Below are 27,718 nucleotides of genomic sequence, written 5' to 3'. Positions count from 1 at the left end.
AATCTCTCTCTCGGTCTTCTCAGGACGCCCGCCATTGGATCTGGGGGGGGGGGGGAGGTTCCCCAACCCATTACTCCATTTCTTTTGAAAAAATGTGTATTTCATAATGTGGCTGCTCCAGGCCTCAGTTGTGGCACGCAGGATCTTTTAGTTGCGGCATGCGGGATCTAGTTCCCTGACCTGAGATCAAAACCTGGCCCTGGGCATTCACAGCGCAGTCTTAAGTCACCGGACCACCAGGGGAGTCCCACAACCTCATCTTCATTTAACTGAATATATCTGCTGCTGCTAAGTCGCTTCAGTCGTGTCCGACTCTGTGCGACCCCAGAGATAGCAGCCCACCAGGCTCCCCCGTCCCTGGGATTTTCCAGGCAAGAGCACTGGAGTGGGGTGCCATTGCCTTCTCTGATATCTGCAAAGACCCTAATTCCAAATAGGGTCATGTTAAGGTTCTGGGTGGATAATATTCACTCCCATAAAATAGGTAAAATGGGGTTAACATTCGTCTCTTAATTGAAAACAGACATACAACCTCAACAGTCCAGAAGCGCCAATGACGAACAACGGGGCATCCTAATGCAGAATGGCTTGGAGACTCTTGCTGCTTGGGCTGAATATGCCTCACCTGAGGCAGGTAATCAATTAAGCTCGTTCTACCCCCACTGCCCTGAGCTTGTCATCAGGTGCGCAAGGAATACTGTAGACTAACTTTTCAAGAACGCTCCATTTTATTGTTTTTCGCCGGCACACTACCCTCAAATTGTTGAGGAAAGTGTAGTGTAATGTAAATGGCAAATCTTCAACCCCCGGGATTATTCTTTACTTCATGGTGAAATCGTTCTTAAAAAGAATAGCCTCTACTCTGGCTCAGGTCTTAATCTGGCCCCTAGAGCTGTACGACCTTTGTCAGGTCATTTCTCCAGGCCTGGACTTGCCACCTTCATGAGGATATGCCTCAGGTAGGGCACACTGGGCAGTTCCTAGGGTCTCTCCAACCCCCGCGTGAGTTTCCCAAATGACTCTTCCCCCATCAGATGCTAGTGGTTGTTCTAGCTCTGGCCCCATCACTCCAGGCTCCAGGTGAAAGATGGTGGGCAAGTGAGCCACTCATCTTTCCAGGCCAGTCACCAAACAGAACCAACCGCTCCACTGTTCAGCACATCTCCATGCTCTCCAGGGCTGCTCCCAGCCATGCAGCGTGCTTTCCGATATGCCTTACAGCTATGAGAAGATGAGCTGTGGCCCAGACAGGTATGCCAGCTTCCCCAAAGATCCTCAGCAACTTAAAGGCAGAATGGACAATAAACATTTGTCCCCAGCTGGATCCACAGCCAGTTAGCTGTCCTCTGTGTGACTCAAGAATGGAGCTATTGGTTTAGAGGCCAAAGTTGAAGGTTAACACCTCCAACTCTAGCTCAGGGTGTGAAAACCAGAATTCTCTGGAAGTTAATGGGAGACCCAGAATAACGGAATCTACCCTTCAGATGCCTGCAGAGGACTTTGAAGTGGTGTCAAATAACTGGTTAAGTGAAGAGCAGGTAGTTAAGAAGATGCAGAAGCAGGTCTCAAGGACAATTTACATTTATTTGGTGATGACTCTGACTAAACACACTTCAGACACAGCAGAAGTTAAAGAGTCTGCCAGGTGACGCCATCTCCTGCGGACAGCTCAAGGCGGTCTGTGGAAAGCGGCGCGAGCATGTCTTCGAGCTGAGGCCCCGGCTCTGGGCAAACAGCTGGTGCTGGACCTGGTCCTTCCGGCCTGGACGGGGGCCTCCGAGGAGCTACTCCTTATTCTCATACTTGTGCTTGATGTGCTTCCACAGCTTCTGCATTTGAAAGACAAGAGCCACACACTGAGTTTTGCTCCTCACATCGTACACGCCTCCCACAGCCCTGGACTCTGAAACAGGCCTGAGAGAAACATGGACCACATCCAGACAGCTTGCAGTGGGCAGTCAGGAAGCAACAGCAGGCTTGACGTACACTCCCAGCATTTCCAGAATGCGCTCAATCAGTATGTGAAGGAAGGGGAATGCATGACCTCACTCTAGAGGTAACTGAGGTAGAGACACTAAGGGCCCCCAAAAGTGAAAGTGAAGTCGCTCAGTCGTGTCCGACTCTTTGCAACCCCATGAACTGCAGCCTACCAGAGTCCTCTGTCCATGGGATTTTCCAGGCAATACTGGAGTGGGTGGCCCCCAAAGCACACAGTTATTAAGGAAGAGAGGCTGGAAATGTCTCATTTCTTCAACTCCCAGGTATTACTCCAGAGGTCCTAAGAGCCTGGTCCCCAAATACTTCACACTGAGCCATATTTTACCCTCATCAGACTTATGATCCCTGGGTCAGGAACTAGCTGTATTTTCACTCCTAAAAGCACCAAGAATGGGTGGATTATGACAACGTTCTGAGATGCCTTCCCCACATACTGAAATGGCCAGGGGAACAGCTTACAAATGAACAGGAGCAGCACTTTCATAAGGACAGAAAGCTACCCTGACCACAGGCTGTACATCAGGAGACAGAGCCTGCCTGGGCTGTAGGGCCAGACAGTTTCAAATTATTAACAGAGTGGTGGAACACAGCTTACTTGTCCAGGACATTCCTTAGTATGAGCCATAAATTAAATACTTTACGATATAAAGTAGGCAGAGCACCCAGCACAGTGCCTGGCACACAGTGACTTTAAAAGGTGTTGTTATTCTCTATCTTATGCTTCCACTTTCTCCCTGGGATGGTAAAAAATGCTAGTTTTTGACTGGTACCACCTACTGGACACCTTGCCAGCATCTCATGGAATCCTCACAATAATCCCCTGAGACAGCTACTATCATTTCTATTTCACAGAAAAAAGTGAAGCTCAGAGAGCTTAACTCACAAGTTATTAAGTGGTAAGGCCCGGTATTCCCACCCAGGGTTCTCTGCTTTTATATCCTCCCGATCCCCCTCACCCCTCACCCCCTAACCACTATTAATACCATCGCTGCCAGCATAGAAAGGCTTCGGAACTGAAAAGTGCTGTCTAAAAAGGCCAGCCCCAGTGTCTAAGAAGATGTCCTATTCACGGCCGTGGCCCGCTCAAATGTGCGCTTGAAACCCTCAGACGAAACAGGGGTCCCGGGTCCAGCCCTGACTTGCCACTGGCCTCCTGGTGGTGTGGCCCTAATAACCCTTCGCTCTCACTCTGCTTTAGTTTTCGCTCCTGCCAATGGACAGGTGGGTGTGTGGGGTGGGGGACAGCGATACTAGCAACCCCTGCAGAGCGGGAGCTGCTGATCCCGTTGAACGTTTCAGGGTTCATACCGGCCGGGAACGGACAGACGGCAGTCTACAGATAGAAGACCTCCAGGGTTCCCCCGCTTCTCGTCAAGGGAGACTGCGTCCCGCCCCACCTCCACTCCGTCACCCCTCAGAAGGGCCCAAGGTCAGGGACGGTCCAGGCCCTCACCCCCTCGTTGATGTGTTCGTAGATCGCGTCTGCGCCTTGATCGAAGGCGCGCTCGAAGAACAGGGCGCCCACGACGATGGTGAGGGCGAAGGTAGAGGTCCTGCGGAACAGCAAGGAGTACAACCTCGCAGTCAACGTCGGGGCCGCCATGTTTGCCCGCTGCAGAACGAGCGCCGGCGCCGAGACAACCTTTCTCTCCAAAGGGCCTCCACGTGTAATGCTTTATGGGATTCGTAGTTCTTCTGAATCTCGGCGCTCGTCGTTTTGAACTATGGAGGTAAACTGATGGCTTGCGCGGGATTAAGGTCTCCTAAAATCCAGATCATGGAATCCCAAACAGCTTGGTGAAACATACTACTGAATTCTTCTTCTTAAGCATTTTTTAAAAAAGATTTAATATTTTCACTACAATACCCAGAGGCCCTCGCGCTTCCTCAACTTCCGCTCTGTTTCCGCTTTGATTCGCAAAGGTTTCTGGGAAGGGCGGACCGCTCCCCAGCGGGAGGACTACGAATCCCAGCAAGCAGTTCACGGCGTGAGGGCGCCGGAGGAGGAGCTCGGAGCCGTCGGGCCCCGCCGAACCAGGTATGTTCTGTGAAGGGGACATCGAAGGAGAGTTTCTCCTCACCCCGCCGCGGGAGGACTTGGGCTCTCCCAACTAGATCGGCGAGCCCCGCGGTAATTTAACACGACGTGGACTGGATACACGGGCGAGGCCTGGGTGCCTTATCTCAAGCTTGTCCCCACCCCTGTCGCCTCTGTCAGCCCCAAGTCCAGGTCTAGAGTTGGAACCTATGGCAACAAGTCGGGTCCAGGGGGCTAATTTCCTCTGCCCGACCCCCGGGGAAGAGGCGATTCTGCCGCTGCTTCCTATACTCCTCATCCCTGGGTTTCGCAAGCTGACAGCCTGGCTTGGAAGACGGGAGACCTAGATGCACTTATTCCTTCGGGGAATAGAAATAGCAAGAACTTCGGAGGACGAGGGCGGTCCAGTAAACGTTTTCTAAGAGGCCCTGGGCCCTACGCTGCGGATCCAGCGGTGAACCAGTCCCTGCCCTCATGAAGCGCTCGTTCTAGTGTGTGTGAGTAGGGGCAGTAATAACAAGTAAGAGCAGAAGACAGGTTGATTGGGGAGGGAGTTGTGGTAATATTTTAGCCAGGGTGCCCAGGAAAAGTTATGAGCAACCTAGATAGTATATTCAAAAGCAGAGACATTACTTTGCCAACTAAGGTCCATCTAGTCAAGGCTATGGTTTTTCCAGTAGTCATGTATGGATGTGAGAGTTGGACTGTGAAGAAGGCTGAGCACCGAAGAATTGATGCTTTTGAACTGTGGTGTTGGAGAAGACTCTTGAGAGTCCCTTGGACTGCAAGGAGATCCAACCAGTCCATTCTGAAGGAGATCAGCCCTGGGATTTCTTTGGAAGGAATGATGCTAAAGCTGAAGCTCCAGTACTTTGGCCACCTCATGGGAAGAGTTGACTCACTGGAAAAGACTCTGATGCTGGGAGGGATTGAGGGCAGGAGAAGAAGGGGACGACAGAGGATGAGATGGCTGGATGGTATCACGGACTTGATGGATGTGAGTCTGAGTGAACTCCCAGAGTTGGTGATGGACAGGGAGGCCTGGTGTGCTGCGATTCATGGGGTCGCAAAGAGTCGGACACGACTGAGCGACTGAACTGAACTGAACTGAGTAAATGAATAGTAGCAGTTCAAACAGGGCTTCCCTGGTGGCTCAGAGGGTAAAGCGTCTGCCTGCAATGCAGGAGACCTGGGTTCGATCTCTGGGTCAGGAAGATCTCCTGGAGAAGGAAATGGCAACCCACTCCAGTACTCTTGCCTGGAAAATCCCATGGACGGAGAAGCCTGGTAGACTACCGTCCATGGGATTGCAAAGAGTCGGACACCGACTGAGCGACTTCACTTTCACAAACAGGAAAACATTGGTGCGAAGGCCTTGAGACTGCTCTGTCCTGGGGTGTTCCAGGGGAAAAAGTAGAATGGACTGTGAAGTAGCTCAGATCAGCTCATATCTGGCCTTGTAACCCACAGTAAAGAGTCTTACTTTTTCCTTATTGCACTAGGAAGCCACTGATGATGGGTTTTAAGCTGGGGTGTGACATGATCTGATTTACTTTCAAGGTCATTTCTGGCTGCTCTCCAGAGATCAGACTGAAGAGGGGAAGTTGCTGTGGTGGAAGTGGAGGCTGGATGGTGATTTAGATTAGGGTGTGGATTAGAGTAGTGATCAGATTTGGGATGTATTTAGGGGGTGGGTCAAATGGAATAGATGCATGTAGGGGGTTCAGTTCAGTCGCTCAGTTGTGTCTGATCCTTTGTACACCAGGCCTCCCTGCCCATCACCAACTCTCGGAGTTTACTCAAACTCATGTCCACTGAGTCGGTGATGCCATCCAACCATCTCATCTTCTGTCATCCCCTTCTCCTGCCCTCAATCTTTCCCTGAATCAGGGTATTTTCCAATAAGTCAGCTCTTCACATCAGGTGGTCAAAACATTGGAGTTTCAGCTTCAACATCAGTCCTTCCAATGAACACCCAGGACTGATCTCCTTTAGGATGGACTGATTGGATCTCCTTGCAGTCCAAGGGACTCTCAAGAGTCTTCTCCAACACCACAGTTCAAAAGTATCAATTCTTCGGTGTTCAGCTTTCTTTATAGTCCAACTCACACATCCATACGTGACTACTGGAAAAACCATAGCCTTGACTAGACGGACCTTTGTTGGCAAAGTAATGTCTCTGTTTTTTAATATGTTATCTAGGTTGGTCATAACTTTCCTTCCGAGGAGTAAGCATCTTTTAATTTCATGGCTGCCAGCTACACCATCTACAGTGATTTTGGAGCCCCAAATAATAAAGTCAGCCACTGTTTCCACTGTTTCCCCATCTATTTTCCATGAAGTGATGGGACCGGATGCCATGATTTTCGTTTTCTGAATGTTGAGCTTTAAGCCAACTTTTTCACTCTCCTCTTTCACTTTCATCAAGAGGCTCTTTAGTTCGTCTTCACTTTCTGCCATAAGGGTGGTGTCATCTGCATATCTGAGGTTATTGATATTTCTCCCGGCAGTCTTGATTCCAGCTTGTGCTTCCTCCAGCCCAGCGTTTCTCATGATGTACTTTGCATATAAGTTAAATAAGCAGGGTGGCAATATACAGCCTTGACGTGCTCCTTTTCCTATTAAGAACCAGTCTGTTGTTTCATGACCACTTCTAACTGTTGCTTCCTGACCTGCATACAGATTTCTGAGGAGGCAGATCAGGTGGTCTGGTATTCCCATCTCTTTCAGAATTTTCCACAGTTTATTGTGATCCAAACAGTCAAAGGCTTTGGCATAGTCAATCAAGCAGAAGTAGATGTTTTTCTGGCACTCTCTTGCTTTTTTGATGATCCAGCAGATGTTGGCAATTTGATCTCTGGTTCCTCTGCCTTTTCTAAAACCAGCTTGAACATCTGGAAGTTCACAGTTTACATATTGTTGAAGCCTGGCGTGGAGAATTTTGAGCATTATTTTACTAGTGTGTGAGATGAGTGTGATTGTGCGGTAGTTTGAGCATTCTTTGGCATTGCCTTTCTTATGAATGGGAATGAAAACTGACCTTTTCCAGTCCTGTGGCCACTGCTGAGTTTTCCAAATTTGCTGGCATATTGAGTGCGGCACTTTCACAGCATCATCTTTTAGGATTTGAAATAGCTCCACTGGAATTCCATCACCTCCACTAGCTTTGTTTGTAGTGATGCTTCCTAAGGCCCACTTGATTTCACATTCCAGGATGTCTGGCTCTAGGTGGGTGATGTAGGGGGTACCAGAAAGAGAAATCCAGGATGACATCAAAGTTTTGACCTCAGCAACTTAAAATCAAAGGAATGATTTTAGCTTCTGTTTGGCCATGTTAAGCTCGAACTGCTACTTAGATGTCAGATGGAAGTGGTTGTTGTTCAGTCACTACATGGTGTCTGACTCTGTGACCCGGTGGACCGCAGCACACCAGGCTCCCCTGTCCTCCACTGTCTCCCACAGTTTGCTCATATGCATGTCCATTCAGTGGGTGATGCTGTCCACCCATCTCATCCTCTGCACCCCCTTCTCCTTTTGCCTTTGTTCTCTCCCAGCATCAGGTCTTTTCCAATGAGACAGCTTTTTGCATCAAGTAGCCAAAAGTATTGCAGCTTTAGCTTCATCATCAGTCCTTCTAAGAAACATTCAAGGTTGATTTCCTTTCCTTGACTGGTTTGATTTCCTTGTAGTCCAGGGGACTCTCAGGCGTCTTCTCCAGCACCACAATTCAAAAGCTTCAGTTCTTCAGTGCTCAACCTTCTTTATGGTCCGACTCATATCCATGCATGACTACTGGAGAAACCATAGCTTTGACCATATGGACCTTTGTTGGCAAAGTGATGTCTCTGTTTTTTAATACATTGTCTAGGTTTGTCATAGCTTTCCTTCCAAGGAGCAAGCATCTTTTAATTTCATGGCTTCGGTCACTGTCCACAGTGATTTTGGAACCCAAGAAACTAAAATCTGCCACTGCTTCTGTTCAGAGGGTGATGGTGGTATGAATGTAGAGTTCAGAGGAGAGGTCTGAGCCCGAGATAAAAGTCATCTGTGTAGGTGCGGCATTGAAAAGCAGGGACCGGATTGGAAACCTGGATCTACCTCTGACTTGTAAAAGCAACTGTAATGCCTTATTAGGGGATGGGGAGGAAAAATGTGAAATGCTCTATAACCATGACCAGTTATTTTCTATTTGCAAAGCATCTTGGTAGCCCGTTGGGGTAGGAGATTGTGAAGCTTCTGGGAAAGAACACTTTTTCCTTGCTGACAGCTAATCTGGCTGATGGTAAGTTAAGAGGAGGGGGGAATTATTTTAGGTGAGATGGGTAGGGAAGACCACAGGGAGTTAAGGTGTGGCTTATTGTATTTTTATTTTTTTTGCCTTTTTTAGTTAATTCTCATTTTGGAGCAAGGCTTTATTAAAAATATATATAGTTTTCTTTAAGCTATCGCTTTCAGTTTAGAAATTATTATTCTATGTGTAAACCTAAAAAAATAAGAAAAATAACCTTAACTTTCCCTTTGATTAATGTTTGAACTCAAGTTGAGCAAATGAAATTCCTTTACATATTGAGCCCTATCTTTAGCCCAATTACATTCCCTTACACATTTAATTCCACTTATACATTTAATATATTTGATTTTCCTTTTAAGTACTTCAGATATATAACCTAACAAGTATAATATCCCCAGAATACTTAGTAAACAATTAACTAGAAAAGCCAATAAATTAAACTAATAAATGTGATAAATTTTAAGTTCTTGTAAACAGTTTGATACTGTTAACAGACTTAGTCATGTTCTCTTATGTCACATTTTCTCAGTCTGGGGATTCAAAAAATACTGGTTCCATCTCTGTCATGAAATTGGAATATGGGGGGCCACTCTTAGAAGCTCTTCTAGCACCCCAGGTGTTATATGCAGGTGTTTACTATGCAGCCGACATTCCCAGCCTTCGCTAACTCCTCCGCCTAAAGTAACAAGCCTCAGACAAATCGCTGATAAGTTGTCAGTTGTGGACTTGTGCTCAGCCACTCAGGCGCGGCAGATTCTTTGTGACCCCATGAGCTGTAGCCCGCCAGGCTCTTCTGACCGCGGGGTTGTCTAGGCACGAATGCTGGAATGGGTTGCCATTGCTTCCTCCAGAGGACTTTCCTGACCCAGGGATCGAGCCCACATCTGCACTGGCAGGCAGATTGTCTACCACTGGGCCCACTGGGAACCCCGTTTTCTCAATCATCTAACTACAGGTTTTAATTTTTATATTTTAAATTGGAATCAGTTTAATCAGTTCCTGAAAAAACATGCTTTTCTCTTGTATACTCAACAGAAATTCTTTTCAGTGAGATACTTTTAAATACCAAGTATACACTGATTATTAATAAACTTAGGACAAGAACATTAATACAATAATCGAGTTGCTATTCTACCTCTATTTTCTTTGCTAAAAAATGATTGTCTACGTTAATCAAATTCCATGAAAAGTGAAAGTGAAAGTCGCGTCAGATTCTTTGCGACCCAATGGACTCTACAGTCCGTGGAATTCTTCAGGCCAGAATACTGGAGTGGGTAGCCTTTCCCTTCTCCAGGGGATCTTCCCAACCCAGGGATCGAACCCAGGTCTCCCACATTGCAGGTGGATTCTTTACCAGCTGAGTCACCAGGGAAGCCCAAGAATACTGGAATGGGTAGCCTATCCCTTCTCCAGCAGATCTTCCCAACCCGGGAATCAAACCAGGGTCTCCTGCATTGCAGGTGGATTCTTTACCAACAGAACTATCAGGGAATCCCGGTCAAATTCCTTACATATAGCTTAAAAATAAAAAGGTGTATTCATGTGTTCTTTATTTTTTTCCGTGCTCCGTCTTCACTGCCGTGCGCAGGCTTTCACTCCCTGTGGAGGGCCGGGCTTCTCTTTGTTGAGGAGCCCAGGCTCTAGAGCGCTGGCCCGGTAGTTGTGGCACATGGGCTCAGTTGCTCCCATAGCATGTGGCATCTTCCCGAACCTGGGATCAAACCTGTGTCCCCTGCATTGGCAGGTGGATGCTTAACCGCTGGACCGCTGGGGAAGTCCTGTATTTTCAATTTTAAACTCTCCTGGAGTGTGACAGGAGACGTAGCCAGTAAGAAAAGTGTTTTGTCCACTTTTCTGAGTTATGCTTTGCTTTCCGGTCAAGTCGGGGTTTCAGGACACTGAGGGTGTGTGTAGACCAGCAGATTTCCAGTTGGGACACGAATTTGGGGGCTGTGTCCACCCAGAGTGACTGCCTTCAGCAGAGGCTGCCGGTGGCATGCAGGGGAAGAGAAGGTTGATGAACAGTGGGACCTCAGTTCTCCAGGCTTTTATTTCTTGGGGGTATCTGCTAGGGGGTGCTAGGCTCACTGGTTAGAATACAAATTTCTCCAGATCTGCTGAGTCAGAATTCCTGAGGATCCTGTTCAGGAGGCTTCATTTTTAATAAGCTCCTCACCAGGAACAATGGAAAAATTTGAGGAGTTGTTTTCAGAGGGTTGATATAATGCTGCCCAGGGTGGGCTGAACTAAGGAGGCTGGTTCAGGGGCTCAGCAGTGGCTCAGTGATAAAGAACCTGCCTGCCAATGCAGGAGACATGGGTTTGATTCCTGGTTTGGGAAGATCCCTTGGAGAAGGGAATGGCTACCCACTCTGGTGTTCTTGTCTGGGAAATTCCATGGACAGAAGAGCCTGGTAGGCTGCAGTCCACAGGATCTCTGAGTCAGACACGACTTAGCGACTAACAACTACAAACCAGATGTTATTGAAATGAAAATGTGAGGAAAAGGAAATAAAGGCTAGGGGGAGGCTGGTCTTGGTGTGAAAGGGTGAGACGTGACTTGGGCAGCAGTGGCAGAGAGTCCCGTGGTATTGGGAGCCCAGGCTTTGGGATGGTGGGGGGAGGGTGGAGAAGGGAAAGGCAGAGATGTTTTGGAATTGGGGCGTGTGGATCAAGAGCCTCCTTCGGGTGATTTTTTACCTCTCCTGTTTGGAGCTCTGTCCTTTCAGGAGGTGAGGAGGAGAGAGATGGGTGGTTGCTACAAGACCTTGGGGGCATCTGAGGAAGACCCTTAGCATCTCAGGGGTCCCATCGGGAGACATTTGGGTCTCCTAGGCACTGCTGTTGGAGCTGGATCCCGAGCAGGTAGTCTGCAGGCCTCCCGTGTGGGGCGGGTCTGATGCCACCGACTCCAGACGGCGGGCATATGCGATGCTGGAATGTTGCGGTGCTCCTAGTGGGCGCGCCACAGAGCCACCCTCTGGCCAAGGTTTGCTGTTTACCTGGGGCCTGGCAGTGCCGTAATCAGAAGAAATGACAGGTGAGCCCGAGGGCAGCGTGTGGAGAGCACAAGCCTGGATCATTACCGGCTGCCTCCCAGCCCCCGCGGCCAAGCTGTTGGGTTATTTTAGCCTTGTGCCAAAGCCAGCTCTGGACCCGAGCTGCTCACGATAAAAGGAACCGAGAATATCAGTGGAGCAGCCTCAGGATGGGGCGCTGGGGAAGGGACCGCCGGCCCCGTGTCAGCCGGCCCCGGGACGTGCGGCGACAGCGCTGGCGGTGCCTGGGGTGTGCCCGCCGGCCCACCCGCAGCGCTCGGGCTGATGAGAGGCCATCAGGGTCTCTCCCAGTCGAGGCTTTGAGCAAACTAGGAAGTGAGGGTTTCTGAATGTGTGTCCCCACCTGTGAAATGGACACCCTGGTGTCTGCTCAGGGGGTCTGTGAAGTCAGGCAAGGGAATGCCTCGCACTACGGAGTCAAATTGGACTCTCTCTTTTCTCCCCTCCTCCTCTTCCCCGCATCTCAGCTCAGTGGCCATCCTTTCCTGGAGCCTGCCGGGTGTGGGCTAAGTGGGCTGGGGGTCTCTGCTGGGGACAGAAGCCCTGCGGGGAGGGGGAGGGTGGCAGACTCCCCTTGGGGACCTCGTGTCTCTCTTCTCGTCCTCATGGTCGTCCCCATATTCAAGCTTACGGAGAAGAGGGTGGGCGAGCTGGTGACCAGGCGGCGCAAGGCCTCAGGCAGGGATGGGCAGGCCCCCCGCTCATCCCAGCAGCCACTCTGTGTTTGAGCAGGTGCAGCTGCCGGACGGACAGACAGCGCTCTCTGCCCTGGTGGAGCTGTGTTCTAGCGGGGACGCAGCCCATTTAACAGTAAATCAGCATGTGAGACGAGCTCTGGAAAACAGAGCAGGTGGCGAGAGGGACAGACGTGTCTGCTGCTGAGACTTTGGCTGCAGTTTTGAATCAGGTTTAGGGGAGAGGAGTGAGCCCCCTGGGTGACGATGGCAACAGCAGTCACAGCCTCCACTCTCCGCGGTGCTAAATTCACAGCAGTGGCGGAGTTCCTATTTTCTAGCTGAGGACAGACTCTGGGAGATGAAAAGGACTTTCCGGAGGTCACCCAGCTGATAAGCGGTAGAGCTGGGACTCAAACCCAGGCCTGTGTGACCCCAGAAGGTGGTCCCCCCCGAGCCTTGCCCTCTGCCCCATGGCCACGAGGAGCCACTCTGTCACCTGGCACAGGTCCAGGGAGCCAGCAGATGCTGTTGCCACCGCAGACCTGGTCTCCGGGAGTGGGCGGGCAGTGCCGCCTGTGTTCCCGGCGAGGGAGCGGGGCCGGATGGTCCTGTGTTCCACAGGGCTGCGCTCACATGGTGCAGAGCGTCCTCGGAGGACGGGATGAATCATGGCTGTGGAGAGGGCCCGCTTACTCAGCACCCTATGCTGGCATCTGGGTGCCAGGGAGACGTCCGGCCGTGCCTACCCCCGCCCCTGCCCTGACCTCCTGCTCAGGACTGCCAAGTGCGGTGATGCAGCCTGTGCCCTGTGCAGGGACGCCTGGCACGCTCCACCTGCCCAGCTGTGTGTGTCTGTCCAGAGGGCTCTGCAGCCGCAGCCCCTCCTAATGTGCGCCGGGGCGCTGGAGTGGGAGGTCGGGAGCCCTGGAGGTTCACACCTGGGCGGTACCCAGCTGAGGTCACCTTGCTGGGGGCCAGCTCCTGCCCAGGGTCAGGGCCTCTGCCTCCTGGGGTCAGGCCTGTGAAGGCGGCAGGAAGTGCTGGCCCCCGTAAAGCCACTCTGCTCCCCCTACCGCATTCCCGGGCACGGGGGGCCCCGCAGAGCTGCCGAGCGGGCAGGGGTCTTAGGCTGCCGTTGGGGCTGCGGACTAGCCTTGTGCCGCCTTATGCTGGGTGCTGTGGATGGCTCACTTCCCTTCTCCTGGCCTCATTTTCCTCATCTGTATCATGGAGCAGCTGATCACAGAGGTCACTTGGGCACTGATACCCTGGCTTTTTGGAGGCCAGCAGTAATGATGGCCAATGTTTCTTGAGGGCCTGCTGTGGGCCAGGCTCTCTGTTACGTGTCTGTGTGTGTGTCTGTGTGCTTTTAGAGATCTCCTGGCCTAGCTACCTACCTCGTGCTTTCCATGTGGGGAGACTGAGGCCTGGAGAGGGCACGTGACAACCACAGCCTGGCAGAGCCGGGACAGGATGCACGGCCCGTTGACCTGTCCTGGACAGCTGAGCACCTCCCCTGCCCCATGAGGGGCGGCTCGGGTGGGCAGCGGGGAGGAGGCATGGGGGGCTGTTGCTGCTGTGGCAGCCCTCAGCTGAGACTAGTGTGTCCCCCGTGGTTTGTGCATGTGAGAGATGGGAAAACACAAACACACGTGTACACAGACACACGCAGCCCAGCCCCAAAGGTTCATCATTTGAATCGGTGTCACCGGGTAGGTTGAGGGAGGGGTGTGTACTCTTCATTTCCTGGTGGGTTGGTGGGTGGCTTTCCCAGCAGACCTCAGCCCCAGGCATGACGAGACCTGCTATTCTTCCTGGAGGTGTGATCTGGAGCACCCCAGAGCCCCTCTCTGAGCCTCAATTTCCTCCTTCATAAATGGGATCATAATACATACCTCTTGGTACTTGAAGGGGCTGTGTGGTCCTGGGGGTATTGTGAGTAAACAGCAGAGGAAAGCTGTCATCAGTGCGATCTGTTGGGAAGAGACTCTCTTAGCCATGGGGAGTGTGGGCTCCAGAGCCATCCCCGCTGTGTTCTCAGCCAGGCCTGGCCGCTCTCCAGCAGCGTGAGCTTGGCTCAGTCCTTTCCCTGCTGGGAATCTCAGAGCCCTCATCTGAAACCTCACAGGTTGTCCTGAGGATTCAGTGAGAGTACGCCTTCTAGAGCTTTGAGCCCAGTGCTGGCCTGGGGTAGGTGCTGACACCTACCACCATACTACCTGACGTTTATCGTGCGCTTGCGCAATGCCAGACATCGTTAGCGTTATTTACATTGCTAAGTCGCACCTGACTCTTTGGCAACCCCATGGACTCTAGCCCACCAGGCTCTTTTGTCCATGGGATTCTCCAGGCAAGAATAATGGAGTGGGTAGCCATTTCCTTCTCCAGGGTATCTTCCTAAGCTACGGATCGAGCCCCCGTCCCCTGCATTGGCAGGCGTGTTCTTTACCACTGAGCCCACCAGGGAAGCCCTGTATTGATATTTAACTTTTACTAATAATTCATTTGGATAAGCAAACTTCTCTGTGCTGCTCTCTAAGCAATTAGCCAGCCAGTCAGACCCACTGCCCCATATTCCTAGCTGGAACGTAGAGGCCTGGAGGGGTCTGGGGTCACGCAGCTGGCTTCCCAGTGCCTTTGGGGGTTTTGCTCAGCGTCTGCCCAGAGCCCTTGTTCCATCACATCCTCCCAAGGGACGCCTCTCCCCTGGCGCTCCCCCCTGCCCGTTTCTCTCCTCTGAGCTGCTTCAGGCCTTGTGAACGGCTTGGTTAAGCACTTGGCCGCTAAACGTTCATCTCTTACAATTTCAATCCAATTCCTATAAGTTTATTGGCAAGACAGGGTGTATTAGAGCTGCCAAATTTAATATATCAAGTCCGTGTGTCTGGGATGTGGTTTCTCAGCAGTAATAGGAGAAGAGAGGTTTTATACGTTTTCATTTTGAGTGACTGTCTGTTCCCGATCCCATTACTGCCCTTGACTTAATGGCTGCTGTCTGTCGCGGGAGCGGCCTTCTCCAGGGGGCTCGTTTGTCTCTGTGTCCCTCCCCATTATCAGGAGGGATACATCCCAAGATGCATCTGTCCCCCTCTGGCTGCCCCCTCTGGCTGCCCTGTGGATCGCCTCTCAGCTTTAACTGTATTCTCCAGGCCCCAGGGGGCTGGGGTTTCTGCTGCTTACCTGGTGACCTTGGGGAAGTCACTTTCCCTCTCGTCCTCGGGGCCTCAGGCACCCGCTCTGGGAAAGGAGGGGTCAGACTCTGGGACCTGAAAGGTGTGGGACGGTTCTGGGCTCAGCCCTTTGCCGATCCCACTTGATGGCCCTGAGTGGACCCGTTTGTCCTCTCATCTTGTGACACCAAACAGGGACCCAAGGGCTGGCCATGAGTCACAGAGTTGCTACCTGCCTCTGGTTGCGGTGGTTACCACCAGTGAGGGGTCTTACGGGTCTGAAGACCCTGAACCGTTCTTGTTTTCCTCCATGATCACCACCTGAGCGTTCAGTGCCTGCGTGTCCGCCCGAGCCCTCTGGCTTCTCTAAGCCTTGAGCTGGCTGTGGAAGAGCGGACACCAGCGGCAGGATTGTCGGGCGCCGGGGATTGCCTTCCGTGTACCAGCTGTGTGGCCTTGGGCGAGTCACTTCCTCTCTCTGAACCTCAGTTGTTCCCATAAGGAAAATGGGAATTAATGCACGTGTTCAACACACATTTGGTTGCCTTCTCTGTACTGTGCACCACTTTGGGGGCTGTAGCAACACACAACAAAACTATCCCAGCCCACAGGCGCACATTCCTGTTGAAGAGACGACGTAATAAACAGAACAGATAACGTTACTTCAGAGGTGGTAAAGTGGAGCTGGGAATGGGGAAAGCCAAGCAGAGGGCTCTGCCGTTGTCAGTGAAGTAGTCACGGGAGATTACTGAGAAGGCAGTGTTTGAGCAAAGATGGAAGGAGCACAGCTCTGAGAGGGGAGATGAGAGGTGTGGGGGGCCCTGCGGGGGGCTGGCCAGTGGAGGGCAGGCGGCTGTTCTCCAGCCTGGCTGCAGATGAGAACCCCCAGGGAGCGCTGAAACATGCTGATGCCCATGTGGTTCCTCCCAGGCTGTCTGGGAACCTTCCTCCCCCGGCACAGGCCAGGCCCTGGGCGAGCCCCTCTGCACTCCGGGTGGGCTGGTGGCGTGCCCTCCACGCTCTGACCCAGCGCCCTGACCTTGCAGGCAGTGGTAGCTCCCAGCGCGGGTCACCATGGGGAAGCGTTACTTCTGCGACTACTGCGACCGATCCTTCCAGGACAACCTCCACAACCGCAAGAAGCACCTGAATGGGCTGCAGCACCTCAAGGCCAAGAAGCTCTGGTACGATATGTTTCGAGGTGAGTGTTGCAGGCCTGGCGGCCCGGCGGGGGGAACCCTGGTCTCCAATCGCTCTGATCATCCATGGGGAAGCACCATGGGCCAGCAACCATCCTGGCCTGGGCTCTCCGAAGAGCCAGAGAGAGAGGCCCGGGCTGCTGGCCCCTGGGGCAGACGGGCCCTTGGAGGGGCAGTGGCAGGTGCGCTCCTCTCCCTGCAGTCCTGACTGGAGGCTCCATTCTCAGAGCCCTTGCTAGGCTCTGGGGGACACTGGGGACAGGGAGAGGGCCTCTCCGAGGAGCTGGTGTTCCAGCCCACAGCTTAGGGAAAAGCCTGTGCTCCGTCCTGAGCAGGTGTTCTTGTCGCAGGAGAGAGGGCGAGGGGGAGGGGCTGAAGCTGGCCATGGGGTTGGGGAACACCTGGCATGCACCTGGCTGCCCAAGAGGCTCTGAAGACCGAAAGGTGAATAGAACAGGGCCCTTCTGCCCCATGACCTCACGTCCCATTAGGACAGCGAGGTCAGGGCGGAACCCCTGCTGGCCTTTCCCTCCAAGCTCCAGTGCGCTGGCCATGGCCGGTACTGGCCCCTCCGCTGCCAGGCCTTTCCTGCTGTCGTGCCCTCCCCGGGGGAGCCCTCTGGGACGCCCTCTCCGACCCCTGGGCCAGGGGAGGTCATCTGGCCGCGTGGTGGCTGTTTACCTCGCTCACAGCCGCGTGGATTAGTGTGACTGTCAGAGTGGAAGGAAGGACCAGGTCTGACTTGTCCTCCGCTAAATCCTCATCCTGGCACAGCGCCCGGCGCCCAGGACGTGCTCGGGAAATGTTTGCCGGGCGAATGTCTCAATGAACGAGCAAACAGACCCAGGGCAGCGGGGCAGCTGTTCATCTGGAGAGCTGAAGCGAGAAGGACCAATGGGGTCAGACCTCGAGAAGCCTTGAATGCCGGGCAGAGGGGCAGGGCCTGGGGTGGGGGTTCTCAACCCTGGGTGCACTTCAGCATCACTGAGGAGCATTTTAACAGTTCTCAAGCCTTCCCCTCGGATGAAATAAAACAGAAGCTGGGAAAGACAGGCTTGGGCTCAGTAGACGTGAAAAGCTGCCTGGAGCTTCTGCCGTGTGGCTAGAGTTGGAGCCAGCAGCCAGATGCTGGGCAGCCTGGAGCCCTTCCCCATAGGGTTGTCTTGACAACCATGTCAAGACTCAGACTCAGCCCCTCTTCCAGTTTCGCTATCCTGCCTGGGAGATGGGTGGCAGGGGAGGCTCTGAGCAGTGTCCAGATGCCTTCCATGGACCCACCTCCCCAGGGGAAGCCTCTGGCACCAGCAGGGTGGGCCGAGTAACAGGCCTAGTACTGACAGATGGACCTTGCTCAACGCTGCCAGCTGCACCCACGCTCCGGCAGGCAGGCCGGGAATGAGTCCTCTGATAACTGACTGCAGACCTCAGCAGCCCAGCCCCACCCCCGGCCATCAGCTGGCCCACCTAGGGAGGTGAGGGGCCCCTGTCAGCCAGCGACTCACTGCTGGCGCTCAGCTGCTCAGTTGCGTCCAACTCTTTGCGACCCTATGGACTGTAGCCCTCCAGGCTCCTCTGTCCAAGGGATTTCCCAGGCAAGACTACTAGAGTGGATTGCCATTTCCTCCTCCAGGGGATCTTCCTGACCCAGGAATTGAACCCGCCCCTTCTGTGTCTTCTGCATTGCAGGCAGGTTCTTTACCCACTGAGCCATCAGGGAAGCCCAACACCAGGGAATCAGCAGCCACACGGGAAAGGGCAGGGGCTTGAGACTCACTGCTAGGGTTCAAACTTGGCACTGCCAGTTCCTGTCTGTGTGCCCCTTTTCCTTGCATGAACCTCAGTATTCCCATCTGCAAAATGGGCCTATTTGCATATATGATGGGTTTATGAGGAGGTCATGGAGTAAGAACTGCTCCTATTGTTTGAGCTTCCACTTCTGGCTGCACGTTAGCATCACCGGGGACCCTGGCACTGAGGCTGCTCCCAGCTCCAGTTTCCTGGCAAAATTCTAATGTGTGGCGTGCTCTGCCAAGTGCTGTCCATCCATTAACTTATTAAATGTTCACAGCAGCCCTACCGGGTGAGCGTTTTCCTCCCATTTGACATGTGGGGAACCCGAGACTTGGAGAGATTAAGCAGCTTGCCTGGGATCCTGTGAACCTAGGCTCCGAAGTCCCTGGCCTCTGGAAAAGGTGGTGGATGGACGGGGAAAGTGCACAGCCCAGGCCTGGCTGCGCCCTCCTCCAGGGCGACGTGAGGGGTCTGAGTCAGGGCACCATCCTGTGTGCCTCACTCACTCACAGATTCTGACCAATTGATTCCTTGCCCACCAAGGAGCACACAAGGTTTAAACTTCAAACAGAATTTAAATTCTAACATATAAGATTTAATATTCAATATGGGATTCCCTGATGGCTCGATGGTAAGGCATCTGCAATGCAGGAGACCCAGGTTCGATCCCTGGGTTGGGGAGATCCCCTGGAGAAGGGAATGGTAGAATCTCAGGAAGTTGCAATGACAGAACAAAGAAGTCTTCTTCCAATTGGACCTGGGTCTCCTGCACGGCGGGTGAATTCTTTACTGTCTGAGCCACCAGGGAAGCCCAGGAAACCCACTTCCATGGTGACTGGGTCAGTAAAGAATCCGCCTGCAGTGCAAGAGACACAGGAGAAGCGGGTCTGATCCCTGGGTCAGGAAGATCCTCTAGAGAAGGAAATGGCAACCCACTCCAGTATTCTTGCCTGGAAAATCCCATGGACAGAGGAGCCTGGCAGACTGCAGTCCATAGGGTCGCAAAAGAGTCAGACATAGCTTAGCGACTAAACCATCTGATACCAGAACTTAAAAAAACTCCCCAGGTGATCTGCCATGCACGGTTGAGAGTCCTGACCTCACACCTGTCCTGGCTTTGGCTGGGTGGGGCTGAGGTCACCTGAGGCTTGGGTCCCTCTCCCCACGTCCCTGCACGTGGTGGTCCCCTCTTACCCTCCTTGCTGGGTGAGGCGCTCTCCCCTTCCCTGGTGTTGGTGGTGGGAAGTGCCCGTCTGCAGCCACAGTCTGAGCCCAGCTCCTGTCTCCTTGCAGATGCAGCTGCCATCTTGCTGGATGAGCAGAACAAGAGGCCCTGCCGGAAGTTTCTACTGACAGGTAAGGTGCCCTGCTCAGTCCAGGTCCCTCCCTTCCCCCCCGCCTGCCTGGGACCCATCTGGCCTGCCTGGACCTCTGCACAGCGCGCCCCCTGCCCTCACCCCAGCCACCACCCTGAGCCCACTTTGTGGTCTCAGTCACCGGGGGCCTTCCCGGGGGCTTGTGCCTTATGACAGCCAGGGCTTGGTCCTCAGCTCTTCAGACCTCAACGTATGATTTTATCAGGTCACCCAGGACAAGCAAGCGCTGGGTGAGCAAGAGCCTGCGAGTCAATCCAGGAGACACTGATGGGTGTGATAGACTGGCTGATTAAGTTAGCCTGGGAGCCCGACCTTCACCGCGCCCTCCTTCTCGGCAGGCACGGCTGGAGACGCTAACAGGTCGACAGCAGCGAGAAGCTTCAGAGTTCGAACAAAGGGTGCTGGGTGTCGCTTTCACTGCTCCGTACCCAGCTAGTAAAGATGCATGTAGTTCCAGGAGCCAGAAACCTCAGCAGGCAGAGGAGCCGGAGGCAGGTGAAAACAAGAGCAGGAAGAACAGGGCAAGGCTGGAGAGCAGTGTGTCTCCTCCAGGCTTGTCCCGGGGTCCTGCGTGCTCACTGAGGGTCTGGCCCTGAGGTTCCTCGCAGCCAAAGCAAAGAGGAGCACCGTGGTGGCTAGCACGGTGTGAGAGAGAGCACGGTGTGAGAGGGAGCACGGTGTGAGAGGGAGCACGGTGTGAGAGGGAGCACGGTGTGAGAGGGAGCTTGGCACCCGGGACAGGTACTGCTGTTGGCCTTGGAAAGCGGGGTGAAGAGCTACGCTCCCCTCAGGAGGCAGTGCTGCCCCCAGGGTCTCCTGAACGCGGCATGGTCCGTGAGGCTGTCTTAGGGCACCTCTATCTCCTGTGTTTGTTTTTTTCCTGTTTTTTGTTGGAGTCCAGTTGATTTACATCATGTTAGCTTCAGGTGTCGGAGAAGGCAATGGCACCCCACTCCAGTACTCTTAACCTGGAGAATCCCATGGACAGGGGAGCCTGGTGGGCTGCAGTCCATGGGGTCACTAAGAGTCAGACATGACTGAGGGACTTCACTCTCACTTTTCACTTTCATGCATTGGAGAAGGAAATGGCAACCCACTCCAGTGTTCTTGCCTGGAGAATCCCAGGGATGGGGGAGCCTGGTGGGCTGCCGTCTATGGGGTCGCACAGAGTCGGACACGACTGAAGCGACTTAGCAGCAGCAGCAGTTTCAGGTGTACGGCAAAGTGATTCAGTTACACGCATACTTATTCCACTGTCTGTTTGTGTTAGAGTCTTTTCTCATATAGGCCGTTAGAGTACTGAGCAGAGCTCCCCGGGCTGTGCAGCAGATTCCTCTCGGTCATCTGTTTTATATACAGGAGGGTGTGTGTGTCAGTCTCAGCTTATCCCTCCCGCAGCCCCACAGCCTCTTGCTATCTCGAGACACTTTCTAGTCTCCACGGTTGAGATTCGGAAAGCCACCCTGGACTTTGGTGCCTCCTTGACAAAGCTGCCGTGAAAGCCTCTCCGGGGAAGCAGTCCAGCTTTTGTGCCCCACCCCCAACCATGAGCCCTGGGCAGGGGCCACCAGCGGGCCGGGCACGAGGAAGCAGGACCCTCACAGGGTCCTCCCATAGTTTGATGGGACTCAGGTAGGGGGAGTTGACAGGGGACAAGCCTGCAGAGGCTTAATGGAACCTAGTCACTAAAGGGGCTTCCCTGGGGCTTCCCTCATAGCTCAATTGGTAAAGAATCCGCCTACAATGCAGGAGACCCCGGTTCGATTCCTGGGTCGGGAAGATCCGCTGGAGAAGGGATAGGCTACCCACTCCAGTATTCTTGGGCTTCCCTGGTGGCTCAGCTGGTAAAGAATCCACCTGCAATGCGGGAGACCTGGGTTCGATCCCTGGGTTGGGAAGATCCCCTGGAGAAGGGAAAGACTACCCACTCCAGTATTCTGGCCTGGAGAATTCCATGGACCGTATAGTCTGTGGGATCGTAAAGAGTCGGACACGACTGAGCAACTTCCACTCACTCACTCACTCACTCGAAGCTACAGTGGACTTTGGTCTCCGGCCAGGGAAGGGTTTCGAGCAGGGCCTGGGGGACCCGACAGGCGGTTCTGGCAGCCCCCGTGGCCAGGCCAGAGGGAGTGCAGCTTTTCCTTCGGGGCTGGGCGGCCCCTCCTCAGTCCCTGACGCTAGCTGGCCCCTCCTCAGGCTGCCCCTCAGCCCGCAGGGCTCCGCTCCAGCAGTGGCGGGCTCTGTCCCCTCCAGCAGTGACTGGCTCTGTCCTCCCGTTGCAGGTCAGTGCGACTTTGGCTCCAGCTGCCGCTTCTCCCACCTGTCCGAGCGAGGCCTACAGGAGCTGAGCGTCCAGGCGGAGGGTGCGTCTCCCTGGGGCCCTGGGCTGGGGGCGGGGTTGCTGGGGGCTGCTGCCCTGCACCTCCCCCCACCCCCTCTTTTGTGACCGCCATGTCCGGTAGCCCGTAGCATCAGGAGCCACCTTCAGTTCACCCCGGGCACAAGTGGGGAAGGAGCCAGGAGCTCCCGTCCGCATCCCTGGCTGGGTTTAAAGTGAGACGCATGGCTTCCTGCCCGGGAGTCCTGAGGGTGTGCCTCAGCCCCGCTGGGGCCCTGCTAGCCTGCCCTTCATTCTTATACACCCACGCGCCCTTCCTCAGTCAGGCCACGTGTTTGGGGTCCCTGCTTGGTCCCTGGCAGATCCCCTGTTGCTGCTCTGGGTCCACGGAGATGAAAAGAGCACCTTCCCTGACCTCAGGGTGCTCTGTGGAAAGGCGAGGTCAGCGTCCGCCTGGAGACTGGCCTGTCCGCCTTTGTCCGCCATTCACTTCTTACCGCTGCAATTAGAGAAAAGGGAATTCCCTCTTAGGTGGTCTTTGTCGATCTTCTGCCTCCCTTCACTGAACCCATGGAAAAACAGCCTCGCGTGAGCCCCCGGCAAGCGCGGTGCCTCCATCCACGTGGCCAGCGAGCGTCTGGGCCGACCTGGCCTTCGCCCTCATCCCCCGATGGGCCTCGCTCCCCTCTGACCAGTCAGATCCTGTGGGCAGTGCCTGCCCTGGGGGGCTGGTGGCAGTGCAGCCGCAGCCCTGGCGCAGACAGAGGTCTCTCGGCGCTTTTCCAGGGCAGAAGTGAGGCCCGTGGGCCGGACCAGTGCATCCCAGCAGCCAGCTGTATCTGCAGCCTGTCCCCACCACCATCTCTCAGAACTGGAGGCCTGTGGAGCAGGGTGCACACAGGCTCTGCTCTGTTCTGCAGCCTACGCTGTCTTCCCGACCCTGGGAGGGTTTGGACCCTCCTGAAGACCAGCCTCTCAACACGCATTATCCCGTGTCCACCTCCAGAAAGCTGCGGGGCAGCCAGAGTTTGCTCTCCATTTGATGAGGAAACAGTGCGAGGCCCAGGGGGAGCTGCCTGGGGAGGCAGGTGGCTGCAGGTGGAGACAGGCCAGAGGCTCTGCTCCTGGCCTGCCAGCCTGTGCCCCCCACCCCAGAAGGTTCCACCTGCCATGTGGGAGCGTGGGGGTGAGTATGTCCCTCACTCTGGCCTGTCTGTCTGTACCCCCAGAGGAGAGGCGGGCCAGGGAGTGGCCGCTGGACGTTGCCGAGCTTCCTGAGGTCCGCCTGGAGGACTGGCTGGAGAAGCGAGCCAAGCGGCTGAGCTCCACCCCAAGCAGCAGGTACAGGCCCTGGGTTCCCCGCTCCGTGCCCTCCAGGAGCAGGACCCCAGCCAGCTCGCCCTTGTCGCCACCAACTGCCCAGGGACCAGACACGAATACCCACATAGGACTCCCCAGGGGGTCCACATCAGGGCTCTTGGTCCCCAGGCCCTGGCCAGAGGCTTACAGACACTCGCTTGTAGGCGCCCATGCCCAGCCTTGTGCCCTGCCTTGGTGGCTCCCCCCTTATAGCAGTCTGCACTGGCTGAAGGCAGGCAGGTGGCCAAGCCAGCTTGAGTCCACAGCACCAAGTGTCCCTTGCCAGAGGGAGGGGCCTGAGCGTGGTCACTGTCCCCTCTAGACCCTGCCAGAGGGCCACGGTTGCCCCGACCCTGCAGAAGGGGAAGGGAGGCTCGTGGGAAGTGTGACTTGTCAGGGGGCACACAGCTCTGAGCGGGCAGAGCCGGGATGGCACAGAGGGGCGACAGACTCCTCGCCGTTGACCTTGAGGAGGGGGCTGGGGTGGGGCTGGCCCGGCTGCTGCTGGGGCCCCGCACTCAGGAGGCCCAGGAGTAGATGGGGTGCCCTTCACTCCTTATATGGGCGGCAGCCTGGGTCAGGAACCCAGGTTCTGCCCTTCAAGGTCACAGCCAAGGCCAGAGCCAGGGCTCCTGGGGCCTTCCACCAGGTATTGAGAGGGAAGGGAGGGAGAGGGCTAAGGGGTGTGCTCGGGAGCTGCCTGACATGGTGAGGTCGCCCTGCGCCTGGCTGCACTGGGGCTGCAGAACCGGTGATGTCTGCGGGGGGGCCTCGTGGTCTGTGGCCCAGCCGGTACAGTCTGTGGGGTGAGGCCTCCCCTTGAGGCTCCAACAGGGGGTGAGAGCCAAGCCTCCTGCCTTCTCCATGCCCCAGTGAGGAGAGCTTGTTAAGCTGTTTTAAAATTAATCCTGTTTTTAAATCTGGGCCCCGACCTTGAAAACACACATTGCAGCCATGGCTCTCATGTTGGAGCGTGACGGCCCCTCCTCTGGTCCTGTTGGGAGCGCTTATGACCTTGGTGACCCACCCTCCACACAGCCGCCCCAACCAGCTTCTAGAACACTCCCCGGCCCGGCCCCTGCTGAAACCCTCCGGGCCTCCTCCCCCTCGGGGAGCCTGGACTCTGCCGCCCACCTCGAAGGGCCCTGGCTAACTTCTCTGCTGCTTCCGTGGCCCGTGGGGGTCACCTTCTCACCTCCCTCGTCCGGCCTCCGTGTCAGTCCTGTCAGGACGCTTGGCGGCTTCTTAGATGTGGTGGGCGTTCCTGATTGTGGGGCGCCTCGTGCTATTTCCTGGGCCTGGAACTGCCCCCCACCCCCGCCATGTCTGCCTGGCAGAGTCAGACTCATCCTTCAAGCATTAGCTGAGCCGTCTCCCCTCCCCTGGCCCGCCCCGCCCTGGGCCTCCCCCTCACGGCGGCCCAGAGCTCACAACCCAGGACACACTGGCTGAGGAGAATGTTTGGGGAGAGGGGCCCGGCCCGGGGGACCATTCCTGGGTGTTCGTGCCACATGCGCCTGGTGGGAACGGGTCTGGTGGCCCCTCTACCTCTCGGTGTGTCTGTTTCCCCCTTCCTGGGACACCCAGGGCCCAGACGGCTGCCTGGCCCACCTGGGGCCACCCAGCCCTGAGGGCTCTGACCCCCCCAGGCCGAGCAGAGCCCTCAAGCTGAGTCTGGCCAGCCCTCCTGGGGAAGGGGAGATGCAGGCTGGAGGGGGGCTGCTTGCGTGTCCACTGCCCCCCACCCTGGCAGACTGACCCTGAGGGGCCTGCCAGAGTGGGCAGTGCTGGGATGGAGGGGCTGGCCTCAGACCAGCAGGCTAATCCCCAGCCAGGCCAGGGCTCATCGCGCTTTCCATTGTTGGCACTTCAGATTGTGACTTGATCCGTCTTAATCTCCCCTCTGCACCCTTCTCCGAGCCGGGCGCTCCTGTTCAGCCCAGGCGCCTCCCTGAGACTCTCTCTTTCTAACTGGGCCCAGGGCGGGGGACAGCGAGAGAGAAGAGAGAGCTGCCCCTGTCCCCGTGACGGGCAGACTGGGCGCCCGCATCCCTGTCCGCTCTGTGCGGGCTGGAGGGGTGCACCCTGATGGCTCAGGGCCTGTGAGCCTGGGGAATGTGCTGTTCTCCTGGCGGGACCCCTTGGCCGCCTGGGCGTCTGCCCGGGTCCGGAGGCAGGACGGGGCTCCCCGTTGGGTCACGCCCTCTCTGTGGAGCAGCGGGACTTGGCTGGCAGCCAGGCGTCCCTTCCAGCAGCCGCGGGGCCCCCCCTTCACTCCCACCCTTCTCTGCGGCTGCTGGAGTTTATGAACTCTCCCCGATGCCATAAATCACGGTGGGAGCCGCTGTCTGTGCTTTCCAGCAGGCAGCAGACAGCCGAGCAGGGACTCCCCTGTCCTCACGCCACGGGAGGCCCCAGGCCGCCTGAAGTCCTTGCTCTGGGTCTGACGGTGGGTCAGGCCAGAGAGAGGCCCAAGCCTCCAGGCCTCTCCTCCTGCAGACGGTTGGCCACGGGGGCCCCGGGCCTGCCAACAGCTGCCAGGGCCTCGCCTGCACTGAATGCGGGGCCGGGTGGGGGGGTGGGGGTTGAGGGGAGGGCTGGGCAGGGGGCTGAAGCACAAGCAGCAGCCTGCGTGGGGGTCAAGTCCCGAAGGAGCGAGCGTTGTGGGACGGCAGCAGGTGGGGCAGGCTCCCTGAGGAGAGGGCTGCCCCAGGCTGGGCACAACGGGGGTGGGTGGGTGCTTCAAACAGGCCCCGGTCCCCAGGAGGTGGCTCCCGGGATGGTGGACTTTAAGGGGGAGGAGAGTGAATAGCGTGAGAAATGAGGCTTAAAAAAAAAAAAAATTTAGACAATTTTTTTTTTCCTGATTTCAAAGGCTTGCGTGCTTGTAAAACTTTTCTTTGAAAAGTATAAAAGAGGTAGAAAAAAAAAATCACCCATAATTGCAGCACTCAGATAGAACCACTGTTAACATTTTGCTGTGTCTTCCAGGTTTTTTTTCTTTTTATGCATTTATATATGTTATATATCTTTAAACAAAAATAGTATCATGCTATATACATTATTTTATAAGCTGCTTTTTCTACCCTCGTCTCACAGTGCGTCATGACACCTTTCCTCGTCAGTGCGTATAAGTCAGCCTCTGTCTCACACAGGTTGCATAGCATTCTCTGCCGTGAACGTGCATACATATTTATCCATTTATCCTTCTCCCACAGGTGGACTCCTGAGGTTCCTCCCATCTCTCTCAGCTCAGTCTCTGCCCCCAATCCCCACTATTTCTTTGGGCGCATTCTTAGAGCGGGGGCTCAAAGGGCCCGCGTGTTTCTGAGGCTCTACCTTCCTGAACTGGTGATTCAGGCAGTGGGGGCGAGCGGGGGGCCGCCACAGCTGGGGTGGTGGGGAGGGTGATCTGGGCAGGGGCAGGTAGGGCCCCAGCCTGGGCCACAGCGCCCCACTTTTAATTCTCCGTCCTTCCCTCTGGGTCTAGGGCCGAGCCCATGAGAGCCACCGTGTTCCAGTACCCCGTGGGTTGGCCGCCAGTCCAGGAGCTGCCTCCGTCCCTGCGGGCACCCCCTCCTGGGGGGTGGCCCCTGCAGCCCAGCGTCCAGTGGGGCTGAGCCCCTCCTCCCTGCCTGGCGAGCTCATGAGTCGGCCACAGCCAAGAGAAGGGCTTCTACGGCGAACACCGAGGCTGTGCCCCATGGAGCGTCAGAAACTCAAGCCTGGGCCTCTCTGAGGCCTGCGTGCTCCCTGCCCGCCAACAGCCAGGTGCAGCCCTGGTCCTGACTCTGTGCCAGTCTGCTCCACGCCCACCCCCTCAGGAGAAACCTCAGAGGACTTCCTTCTGGATGCTTATAAAGCAAGCCTGTCACCACAGTGGCACAGCTGCCCTTGCTCGCCTGGCGCCCTCTGCTCCACGCTCTGGCCCTGGGTCGGGAGATGGGCGAGGTGCGGTTCTCTCTGGGCTGATCGGTGCTTGGCACCCTTCTCTTCCCTCAGGGGCTGGCGGAGGCTCAGCGCGGCAGGGCGGGACCGATCCAGACCAGGCGTGGCTCCGCATCTGGGGAGGGGAGCTGAGGACCGGGTGTGCCGGCCGGGTCCCCACGTCCGCCAGTGCAGAGCACAGGTGGCGCAGCTCGGGTGGCGCGCGGAGCCGGGTCTCGGCCTGGGTGGAGTGGAGAAGTGGGCGACCCCTGGAGGGCGGGCCCTGGGCTGGGGAGAGCGGCCTGGCTGAGCGTCCCAGCACCGACATCGGGGGGGCTTCCACCCTGGAGGAGCCAGGCCCCTGATGGGTAGGGAGACCACACAGGCGGCCCAGGTGGTCTGCGGCCCAGCCCTGCACTCCAGGTCAAGATGCTGTGCTGGGTGCTGGCGGGCAATGATAGCCCCCTGGTCACTGGGCCTCTGGTGGGGGAGC

General features: G+C 55.6%; 2 protein-coding genes across 5 annotated transcripts; one reads left to right on the top strand and one right to left on the bottom strand.

Annotated features, from left to right (window-relative positions):
- Window positions 1-1,565: 1,565 nt before the first annotated feature.
- Window positions 1,566-3,905, bottom strand: UQCR10 (ubiquinol-cytochrome c reductase, complex III subunit X). The gene is made up of 2 exons (XM_070289356.1): window positions 3,452-3,905; window positions 1,566-1,829 (listed from the first exon to the last, which is right to left on the bottom strand). The coding sequence occupies exons 1-2, from the start codon at window positions 3,599-3,601 to the stop codon at window positions 1,785-1,787; spliced, it is 195 nt and encodes a 64-aa protein (XP_070145457.1). The 5' UTR covers window positions 3,602-3,905; the 3' UTR covers window positions 1,566-1,784.
- ZMAT5 (zinc finger matrin-type 5) lies at window positions 3,507-27,177 on the top strand. 4 transcript variants are annotated; one of them, XM_069558539.1, is made up of 7 exons: window positions 3,947-4,036; window positions 8,234-8,318; window positions 16,279-16,433; window positions 19,516-19,578; window positions 21,884-21,964; window positions 23,169-23,280; window positions 26,789-27,177. In XM_069558539.1, the coding sequence occupies exons 3-7, from the start codon at window positions 16,307-16,309 to the stop codon at window positions 26,916-26,918; spliced, it is 513 nt and encodes a 170-aa protein (XP_069414640.1). In that variant the 5' UTR covers window positions 3,947-4,036; window positions 8,234-8,318; window positions 16,279-16,306; the 3' UTR covers window positions 26,919-27,177. The 4 variants fall into 4 exon arrangements, with proteins under 4 accessions (XP_069414636.1, XP_069414640.1, XP_069414638.1 ...); XM_069558535.1 differs by lacking the exon at window positions 8,234-8,318 and having other exon boundaries at window positions 3,507-4,036; XM_069558537.1 differs by lacking the exon at window positions 8,234-8,318 and having other exon boundaries at window positions 3,963-4,129.
- The last annotated feature ends 541 nt before the right edge of the window (window positions 27,178-27,718 follow it).

Source organism: Ovis canadensis, chromosome 17 (assembly GCF_042477335.2).
Source record: "Ovis canadensis isolate MfBH-ARS-UI-01 breed Bighorn chromosome 17, ARS-UI_OviCan_v2, whole genome shotgun sequence".
Taxonomy (NCBI): Eukaryota; Metazoa; Chordata; class Mammalia; order Artiodactyla; family Bovidae; genus Ovis; species Ovis canadensis.
This window is presented reverse-complemented; position numbering and strand designations above follow the sequence as displayed.

Bases quoted from the DNA above. Each gene is read 5' to 3' on its own strand.
- UQCR10 (XM_070289356.1), bottom strand. From the start codon at position 3,601: ATGGCGGCCCCGACGTTGACTGCGAGGTTGTACTCCTTGCTGTTCCGC. The intron at 1,830-3,451 runs GTGAGGGCCTGG...TTTCAAATGCAG, and splicing joins ACGAACACATCAACGAGGGG to AAGCTGTGGAAGCACATCAA.
- ZMAT5 (XM_069558535.1), top strand. From the start codon at position 16,307: ATGGGGAAGCGTTACTTCTGCGACTACTGCGACCGATCCTTCCAGGAC. The intron at 16,434-19,515 runs GTGAGTGTTGCA...GTCTCCTTGCAG, and splicing joins CTGGTACGATATGTTTCGAG to ATGCAGCTGCCATCTTGCTG. The intron at 21,965-23,168 runs GTGCGTCTCCCT...CTGTACCCCCAG, and splicing joins GCTGAGCGTCCAGGCGGAGG to AGGAGAGGCGGGCCAGGGAG.